The sequence below is a fragment of the Phyllostomus hastatus genome, unplaced genomic scaffold (assembly GCF_019186645.2).
Source record: "Phyllostomus hastatus isolate PE091 unplaced genomic scaffold, TTU_PhHast_1.1 phas_scaffold_255, whole genome shotgun sequence".
In the NCBI taxonomy this organism is placed as follows: Eukaryota; Metazoa; Chordata; class Mammalia; order Chiroptera; family Phyllostomidae; genus Phyllostomus; species Phyllostomus hastatus.
This window is the reverse complement of record NW_025334019.1, coordinates 412968-423788: the sequence shown is the minus strand read 5'-3', so window position 1 is coordinate 423788 and position 10821 is coordinate 412968. Positions and strand designations below refer to the sequence as shown.

Below are 10821 nucleotides of genomic sequence, written 5' to 3'. Positions count from 1 at the left end.
TAAACTTGAGTACATATAGTAATGGAACATTTTCAATTTCGTAGAAAGCTGTGTGATTATCCTCTGAGGACAGTGTGCCTTATCCTTTTAAAGGCAGCAACAAGACCTTTGGTAAGTCAGATTTCTTAGTTTACTTTTTATTTCTATTGAATAAAAGATCAGATTTACTTTGCAACTTTGCCATATATTTGCTTCCAATCTTTTAAAAATTATTATGCTTTATATAATGAATGCTTCTTCATTTAACAACAATATAATCTAGTCAGAAAGATTTATTCTCATCCCTATGAGGCAATTATACATTTAAAAATATATTTTATTGCTTATTCTATTACAGTTATCCCAATTCCCCCCCGCCCCCCCCCGCCTCTATCTGGTACCTTCCTTCCCTGTTCCCTTAGTTCATGTCCATGGGTTGTGCATGTAAGTTCTTTGGCTACTCCATTTCCTATACTGTTCTTAACATACCCCTGTTTATTCTGTACCTACTAATTTGCACTTCTTAATCCCTGCACCTTTTCCCCACTCCACCCCTTCCCCCACCCAGTTGATAACCCTCCAAATGATCTCCATTCTATGATTCTGTTCTTGTTCGGGTTGTTTTCTTTGTTCTTCTTCTTCTTCTTCTTCTTCTTCTTCTTCTTTTTTTTTTTAGGTTCCATTGTTGATAGTTGTGAATTTGTTTCCCTTTTAATATTCATAGTTTTGATTTTATTTTTCTTAAGTAAGACCCTTTAGCATTTCATGTAATAATGGCTTGGTGATGATGAATTTTAGCTTTACCTTGTCTGGGAAGCACTTTATCTGCCCTTCCATTCTAAATGGTAGCTTTGCTGGATAGAGCAATCTTGGCTGTAGGTCCCTGCTCTTCATGACTTTGAATATATCTTGCCAATCCCTTCTTGCCTGCAAAGCTTCCTTTGATAAATCAGCTGATAGTCTTATGGGAACTCCTTTGTAGGTAACTCCTTTTCTCTTGCTGCTTTTAAGATTCTCTTTATCTTTAGCCTTTGGCATTTTAATTATGATATGTGTTGGTGTGGTCTTTTTTGGGAGGTGGCAGTGGTGGTAGCAGTGGAACAGGCAGTCCCACATTAATGTATGGTGCATAAAAATCAGTAGAGTTACTTTGGGGGTGAGCAATTGCAACCCTAGGCCACTCCGCACAGCCCAGTGTTCCAGTGCCAAGGAGATAAATCCCCATAACTTCTAGCTATAAAAACCAGTAGACGGTTGGGGCAGTGGAAGAAACTGCTGGATTTTCAGAAGACTCTGCTTAAAGGGCCCACACAGACTTAGAATGTATGCAAACCACACACTCTGGGATTCAGAACAAGGGCAATAGCTGGAAGGGCACCAGTTGCATATGAGAAGTGGGTGAAGTGACTGGAAACAGGGCAAGAGCTGGGTAAACCTCCACAAGCCAGGCAGTGGCATTGGACCTTCTCCTATCCCTCCCCCCCACACAGAGGCAGTCATATTTCTAAGTGTTGAATGCCATTCTAAGACCAGTTGGTTTTGATCTCTTCCTAGAGCTGATTTAAAAAACTCATTCTTTCAAGATTTGCCTCTCTGATATGCTCTCTCTATGATTTCATTATTCATATCAGAAATGAACTCAGGCACATATTAAACTAACAAAATTTAAAATTGTTTTAATGATTTGGATGGAATTTTTTCTAAGCAGCAGTTTGAAATTGTGGCTCTACTTGTGTCCTTTGTAACTTTAGCCATCTGTTGAGCTTACACGTGATGCAGTCTAGGAATTAAATCAAATAGCAAAAGACCTTGGTAGTTTATATATCATTTAAGATTTCAGTGGCTATAGTTTCAGTGGTTATGCCATGGAAATAAGAAAATTAAGCAAAACTATGAGGATCTTTAAAGTACACAGGGGCCAGATACAGAACATACAGTTTGTTTTCTTTTGCATAAGAGAGTTGGAGAGATAAGACAGTATTTTCCATATTCTTATTTCCAAAAATCTTTCTAATATGAGAGCTTTTTCTACTGGAAGAATTGTCTTAACTACTGTTTAGCCACACTTGCATAGGTATTTTCAATTTCTTTGTCTTCAGGACACGTGTGGGTGAATTCTTCACGGGCATAAGCATTGTGGAGATAGCGCCAGACTCCTGAGAATTCTGCTGGAATGTCAAAGTCACGGTATTTCTTGGCAGCAACCTAGGGTTTTGGAAAAAGCAGTTGGTAGTAAAAGGCATCAGTAACATGCCTAGAGTGTAGAAACATATCTCAAAAGTCAAGATCATTGTGTACATGTTATCTACATAAAAGTACTACAAAAGAAACTTAAAGAATCTTGGAATTACTACTTCAATGTTTTGTGTACAAATGTAGACAAAGCTATATGTTTGCAACCATATTTATATTAAGCTGCATTTAGTTATGAATGTTCAGGAGAACAAAGCACAGAAAAAGAGCATATACTGTTAGACTAAGAGTGTGTTAGACTAAGAGTGTGTTTAGGGTCCCAAATTTGTCTTATTTCTTGATGTATTCTCTGTATGTGGTATAGGACCTGAGATAGAATAAATTCTATTCAATAAAAATTTGTTCATGATTACATTATCATAATAATATTAATAGCCCACATTATTTATCCACTGTTTTAAGCATTTTATATGTCCTAATTTATTTAAATTTTTCAACAATTCTTTGAAATGGTAATATTATTCTTGTTTTATAGACAAGACAGTGGAAACTGGTTACCTGATATAGGAAGAAAGAAACAAGAAGTTTTTATGCTTCCCAGAGGAGATCATAGATTTTTCCTCTGAGGAGAGAAAGGAAATATATGCTACGCATAATGATGATGAGAAAGTGGTTGTATAACAACCTCACACAGAATGGTCACCATGATTTATGCTGGTACCTCCCAAGCCCATCCCAAACCATTCAGGCTACCCTATAAAGACTTACTTTAATAATGTTCAGCTTGGGTAACAAGCTGCAGTCAGCCAGTGTCAGCTGATCCCCATCCAAGAACAATCTTCTGGAAACTGTGAGTTCCTCAGCACTGTCTGGATCAATTTCATCCAGAATTGGGGTGTTTAAGTAATCATCCAGACGCTTAAATTCTCTGAGCAGTGATTTTTCAAAATCTGAGGCAATGAAGTCATATGGTTACTTATAAATGTATTATGTTTATAATTAAATACATTTTCAATATGCTTTTTACACAATTAGATATCTCTATACACATTCCTACACTGGCTAGTAAAAGTCTAAATAGTTAACTACCTGCTGATAAGACAGTCAGATGTTTAATCAAATGATGAGTGGAAATATTTTTGGACTTTTCTTGAGGAGGTGCATTGGCAGGAAAGTTAAAAAAACTGATATGTTATCACTCAACACAGAAGAGTCACAAAGTGGAATCAGAGCCTAATAGCATGACTCAGAGGTTAGTAAACATCAAGAATGTTTGTAGGAAATTGTAGGTGCTATGGTTTAAGAAACCTTAAAGGCATGCCGGACTGGGAAAGTTGGAAGGGGGCATCTAACAAATCAAGTCCTGCAGTTAGTTCACACCTGACATGCCCATACTCTAATTGAGCTGAATTGGTAATTTTTATATTGAATCTTGAATTCTAAATCTAATAAAACTTTATGCAAAGGAAGTTCAGAAAAGAGAGCATAGAAGGAGAGGAAGGATATTACCCAACATATACTACATACCACATTTTGTCATGTATAATGCATATACTGTTAGGCCCAAACTGTCAGGAAAAAAATCTTTTGTTTTAATTTTTAATTCAATTTTTATTTATTTATATTTAAATACTTGTTTTTTTGTATTATAAAGGAATTTTAACATTTATTTTTGAACATATTATGGTACAAGAAACTTTATGTAACAAATAATTACTAAACACGAGAACAGATACAAGGTATTTCAGGTACTACCCATGTATAATGTGCATTTTTATTTTTCCCTAAAACATTTTTGCAAAAAAGTGTGCATATACATGGCAAAATATGGTATTCAGGAAAACCCTATTTTAGCTGAGTGAGAATGTGAGAGTGAGCAAGTGAGAAAAACAGGGATTTAAAGAAAGTTATCTTACGCTTATTTGCCTCCTTTTGTGTATTCTTTATGTATGCAGAAAACTTCGCAAAGAGGTTACAGCCCACATCAAAGGACTCCTTGTTCTTGGGACTCAAGCAAGGGTACCTTAAAAAGAAATATCACTGCACTGTCATTAACACATAAGGAGACAGAGACCAGGTGTCCTAGCTTGCATCATACTGAGAATGAAGGTTTTGGAAAATTGTGCTGGAAACTAAATGTTCCAAGAAATCTTTCATTGGGAATATGTATTTTCCTAATTTTAGAATAATTTAGTTTCTTAAGTTCAGTGGGAAACCAGCTGTTTAGAATTCAAAGCTCATTTACCTGTAGAAACAGTGATTATAATGGTACTTAGGTCCCCGTACTTGCTCCTAAAAGTCTGTTTGGGATAAGATGTGGTAATACATTTTCAAAGATAAGTAGTAGGAAAAAATATAGCTTCAAATTATAACTTACAAAACAAATGAAGGAATAAATAGAATGGAAATGATGGATGAATAGCCAAGATGTCCTCTTCTAAGTAATACAAAGTTCATTTAGCATTATTAAATAAAATAATGTAGCCCTGGCTAGTGTGGCTCAGTGGATTGAATGCGGCCTGTGAACCAAAGAGTCATTGGTTTGATTCCCACTCAGGAAACATGCCTAGGTTGTGCCCTGTGCCCTAGTTTGTGGGCCAGGTCCCCAGTAGGGATGTATAAGAGGCAACTACACATTGATGTTTCTCTCCCTCTCTTTCTCCCTCCCTTCCCCTCTGTCTAAAAATAAATAAGTCTTTAAAAATTAAAAAATATAATGTAATAATTTTATTATATTAACAAATTAAATAAGGAAAACTATATGATCATCAATAGATGCAAAAATGCATATTCAATGAAAATCAGTTCCTAATCATAAAACACCTCACTAGCAACTAGAAATGGTCAAGCCAAATAGTTATCTTCCTTGATTCCTCTCTTTCTCTCCATTCGCACCTTTGATCTATCAGCAACTCCAGCCACTTTACTTTTCATAATGTATCCAGAATCTGTCCATTTTAAACCACCTCCAACTGCCGCCTTTTGGGTCCAAAGCCTATATTACTGAAACAAGTTCATGACTATTTTCCCCATTCCTATGCTTGTCTCCCTCACTATCAGACTATTCTTCACATGCTGTGAGAACAATCATGTTAAAATATAAGCCATATGTGTCTCCCCTACTCAATATCCTGCAATGTCCCCATTTCATTCAGATTCAGAGCCCAAGTCCTCACAGAGGTCTACATGGACTAATGTGATTTTATCCCACCTTATCCCTCTGTTCTCATCTCCTTTTCTCTAACTCACACACTTCGCTCAGCACTGGCCACTTTGTTGTTTTTCAAACAAGCCTAACAAGCTCCCACCCCAGGGCACTTTCCCTTGGTTTTCCCTTAAAATGGAGTGCCTTCCTCTATAATATGCACATGATTTGCTTCCTCTCTTCTTTCAAGTCTTTTTCTTCTGATAGCTCCTCTTATGTGAGGTCTTTCTCTGGACACCCTATCTAACATTGGAACCTCCCTCCTGTCCTCTTCCCTTCCTTGCCTTATTTTTTTCTTAGTATTTATCATCTAAAATAGTTTATATTTTGCTTTTTATCTTGCTTATTTACTGTCTTCCCCAACTAGAATTTAAGGTCTACTAGGCCAGAGAATTTTTGCCTTTTTTATTCACTAATGTGTCCCAAGTGCCTTGAGTAGTACCTAATACTTAGTAAGTATTCAGTAAATATCTGTTGAATGATTAAATGACCTCATTAATTTTATTAACTTGATAGAAGTCATCCATCAAAAACTTCCAGCAAGCATCATATTAAATGGTGAAATGTTTTGAGAAAGGACAAATCAAAATCACAATGAGATTGTTACCTTACACTGTTAGAATGGCTATATCAATAAGACATGTAATAACAAGTGTTGGAGAAGTTGTGGAGAAAAGGAATCTTCATTCACTGCTGGTGGGAATGTAAATTGGTGTAGCCATTATGGCAAACAGTATGGAAGTTCCTTTAAAAAATTAAGAATAAGATTACCATATAACCCAGCAATCCCTCTTCTGGGTATCTAACCCCATAATTTGAAAACACTTATTCATAAAGATATATGTACCCCTATGTTCATTGTAGCATTATTCCCAACAGCCAAAACATGAAAACATGGATGACTGGATAAATAAGATGTGGTACATATATGGTGGGGCAAAAATAGGTTTACAATTGTTTGTCTGAAACTCATATAGTATTATTAGCCAGTATTACCTCAATAAACAAGAGCAAATATTTTTAAAAAGAAGGCAATCCATCCATGTTGTTGCAAATGGCAAGATTTCATTATTTTTATTCCTGCATAATATTTCATTGTATATATATCACATCTTCATCTATTCATCTATCTATGGGCATGTAGGTTGGTTTCATATCTTGACTACTGTAAATAATACTGTAATGAACATAGGGTGCATACAAGATGGGACAAAAGTAGGTTTGTAGTTGTTCATATAGAAAACTATACAATAATTACTAAATAATAATACAAGAATAAACTGTTTCCCATACTCACAGCTGTAAAACTACTTTTGTCCCACTCTGTATATCTTTTTGAATTAGTGTTTTGCCATTTGTGTCAACATGGGTGAATCTAAAGGGTATTATGTTAAGTTAAATAAGTCAGGCAGAGAAAAACAAAATACTGTATAGTTTCACTGATATGTGAAATCTAAAAAACCAAAGCAAACAATCAAACAAAAACATACCCATAGAAACAGAGATAGTTAGCAGAAGAGATGGGATGGAGGTATGGGTACAAAAAGGAAGGGCAATGTAGTGAATAATATTATGATAAGTTTACACAGTGAAAGATGATTACTAGAATTAGCAGAGTGGTCACTTGTAAAGTATAACAATGCCAAATAACTATATTGTAAACCTTAAAGTAATATAACAAATACAAGATTATATACCAACTATCCTTAAATTTAAAAAAAGTAAAAAGAAAAAATAAGGTGAAATGTTAGAACTATTTTCTTTTCTTTTTTAAAAATATTTTATTTATCTGTTTTTAGAGAGAGGGGAAGGGAAGGAGAAAGAGAGGGAGAGAAACATCAATGTGTGGTTGCTACTTGCATGCCCCCTACTGGGGACCTGGCCTGCAACCCAGGTATGTGCCCTGACTAGGAATTGAACCAGTGTCCCATTGGTTCGCAGGCCAGTGTTCAATCCACTGAGCCATACCAGCCAGGGCAGAACTATTTTCTTTAAAACCAGTAAAGCACAAGGATAATCATTATCACTAGTGTTCTTCAACCTTGTACTGAATGTAATAGCCACTATGACAAGAAAAAAATCATTCTAAATAATGATTCTAAAACCATTCACATTAAATTTAAGAACAAGACAGAAATGACTAAAATTGCTATTATAGCTGATATTGTTTTTGAGATTCTAGCAAGTGGAGGGAGATACTATTTTAAAACAATCAGTATAATTACTAGAAGAAAAGCAACAAGATAACTGTATACCTAGAAAACCCAAGAAACTATAGGAAAAAATTACTAGAATTAATGACCTATTTTGGTAAAGTGACTAACTATATACAAATCAAACATTTAAAAAAAATCTTTTCTATGCTAGTAATAACCAGATAGAGATGGACATTTGTAGTGTATCCCATTTACAATAGTGAGAAAAGTATAAAATATTTAGAAATAACAATATAAAAGGCATAGAACTAATATGAAAAAAACAAAACAAAAAATCTCATCAAAGAACAAAGACAGCCACTTAGGTTCCTAAGTGTCCAGCAGCAGATAGATGGACAAAAAAGATGTAATATAGATATAAAATTATTCAGCCACAAGAAAGAAGAAAATCCTGTCATTTGTGCCAACATAGATGGACCATGAAGGCATTATATTAGGTGACATAAGTCAGACAAAGAAAAATATTGTATGAGCTCACATATCTGTGGAATCTAGAAAAGCCAAACTTAAAAATACAGACAGTAGAATGGTAGTTAACAGAAGTTGTGGGGAAGGATTAGGGAGATTTGTTTAAGGGCAAAACTTGTAACCAGTAGATAAATAAGTCCTGGAAATCTAATCCACAGCATAGTAATTATAGTAAACAATACGGTATCATAAACTTCAAGCTGCTAAGAGACTAGATCTTAACTGTTCTCACCACACAAAAAAGTGATAATTATATGATGTGATAGAGGTGTCAGCTAATGCTATGGTGATAATCATATTGCAACATATAAATGTATCAAATCACCATGTTGTACACCTTAAACTTATACAATGTTATGTGACAAATATATCTTAACTTAAAAGAGAACATAAGATGGTACCCAAACAAATACACAAATCATGTTCTCTGATAAAAATGAAATTTCATCAAGCAGTAATATAACTTCAATGTAATTCTAATTAAAGGCCTAGTAGTTTGTTTCAAGATTTTATTTACTTATTTCTTAGGAAGAGGGGAAGGGAGGGAGAAAGAAAGGGAGAGAAACATCAATGTGTGGTTGCCTCTCATGCACCCACTATTGGGGACCTGACCCACAACCCAGGAATGTGTCCTGACTGGGAATCGAACCAGTGACCCTTTGGTTTGCAGGCTGGCACTCAATCCATGAACCACAGCAGCCAGGATAGTTTTTTAAATTGAGATAAAATTGACATAACATAAAATGGATCATTTAAACTATTTTAAAGTGTACAATTCAGTGGCTTTTAGTATAGCCACAATATTGTGCAAACATCACCTCTATTTAGTTCCAGGACTTTTCACCACACAAAAAGGAAACTGTATTTCCATTAATCTTTCTGTCTTGACTGAATTGTTTATTCTGGACATTTCATATAAATAGAATCATACAATATGCATTTTTTAAAGATTGTATTTATTTATTTTTAGGGAGGGAGAGAGAGAGAGAGAGAGAGAGAGAGAGAGAGAGAGAGAGAGAGAAAGAAAGAGAGGGGGAGATATATCAATGTGTGGTTGCTTTGCTGGGGGCCATGGCCTGCAACCTAGGCCATGGCCTGCAACCTAGGCATGTGCCCTGACTGGGAATTGAACCTGCAATGCCTGATTCGCAGCCTGAGCTCAATCCACTGAGCTACGCCAGCCAAGGCACAATATTCATTTTTTGTGTTTGGTTTCTTTCACTCATTCAAGGTTTATCCATATTCTAGTATGTATCAGTACTTTATCCTTTGGCTGAATAACATTTCATTATATGGATGTACCATATTTTGTTTATTCAAAAATCTAATAATCAAATTTAGCCAATAATTAGTTGTTGGGCATTTGTGTTGTTTTCACCTTTTGGAGAGTGTGAATAGTGCTGTTATGAATATTTATGTTCATGTTTTTTTTGTTTAAATACTTGTTTTCAGTTCTTTTCAGCATATCCACAGGAATGGAATTGCTGGGCCATATGGTAATTCTATGTTGAATATTTTGAGTAACTATCAAAATCTTTTCCACAGTGGCTGCATTCACACCAGCAGTGTATGAGAATTCTAATTCTCCACATCCTTGTCAGCACTTGTTATTTTCTGCCTTTTTTATGGTTATACATGTTATTTTTATTGTATTTTTTCCATTATTATTTATCTCCCTTACACCCTCTTCCAGCCCCCCAAACCCACAATCACCACACTGTTCTCCATGTCCATGAGTTCTTTTTCTTTTTTGCCTGATCCTTCTACCCACTAATCCCCCCAACTCAGAGCTGTCAGCCTGCTCTCTATCTATGAGTCTGTCTCTATTTGGCTTGTTAGTTGAGTTTGTTATTAGATTCCACATATGAGTGAAATCATACGGTATTTGTCTTTCCATGACTGGCTTATTTCACTTAGCATAATGTTCTCCAGGTCTATCCATGCTGTTGCAAAAGATAGGTAGAATTTTCTTCCTTATATGGCTGAGTAGTATTGCATTGTGTAAATGTACCATAGTTGTTTTACCTACCCATCTACTGATGATAGCAGTCTTAGTGGGTGTGAAGTAGTATTGCATTGTGGCTTTGATTTTCATTTCCCTAATGACTAATGACATTAAGCATCTTTACATATACTTACTAGCCATTTGTATATATTCTCTGGAGAAGTGTTTACTCAAGTCCTTTGCTTATTTTAAAATTACATTGTTTGCAGGTTCAATTCCCAGTCAGGGCACATGCCTGGGTTGCAGGCCATGGCCCCCAGCAACCACACACTGATATCTCTCTCCATCTCTCTCTCTCCCTTTCCTCTCTAAAAATAAATAAAATCTTTAAAAAATAAATAAAAATAAAATTACATTGTATTTCTGTTGAATTGTAAGAGGTCTTTGTGTATTATGGATACTGATTCCTTATCAGATACATGATTTACAAATATTGTCTCCTATGCTGTGTTTTTTTTTCATTTTTTGAAACATTATTTGATGCATAAAAGTTTTTAATGTGATGAAGTCTAATTTATTTATTTTTTCCTTTGTTGCTTGTGTTTTGGTGTCATATCTAAGAATCCATGGCCAAATACAAGGTTCTGAAGATTTACCCCTATATTTTCTTCTAAGAGTTTTATAGTTTTAGCTCATATATCTAAGTCTTTGATACACTTTGAGCTAATTTTTGTATGTGGTGTGAGGTAAGGGTCTAACTTTATTCTTTGGCATATGAATATCAAGTTGTCCCAACACTATTTTGGGGGGAGACT

General features: G+C 35.1%; 1 protein-coding gene across 1 annotated transcript in view; it reads right to left on the bottom strand.

Moving 5' to 3' along the window:
- Positions 1-1629: 1629 nt before the first annotated feature.
- Positions 1630-10821, bottom strand: part of CLIC2 (chloride intracellular channel 2) — a 29563-nt gene continuing 20371 nt past the window's right edge. The window contains exons 4-6 of the mRNA XM_045817379.1: positions 4089-4195; positions 2941-3122; positions 1630-2184 (exon numbers count right to left, since the gene is read on the bottom strand). Coding sequence (XP_045673335.1) covers positions 2029-2184; positions 2941-3122; positions 4089-4195 — 445 coding nt within the window. The 3' untranslated portion in view covers positions 1630-2028. The remainder of the gene's footprint in view (positions 2185-2940; positions 3123-4088; positions 4196-10821) is intronic.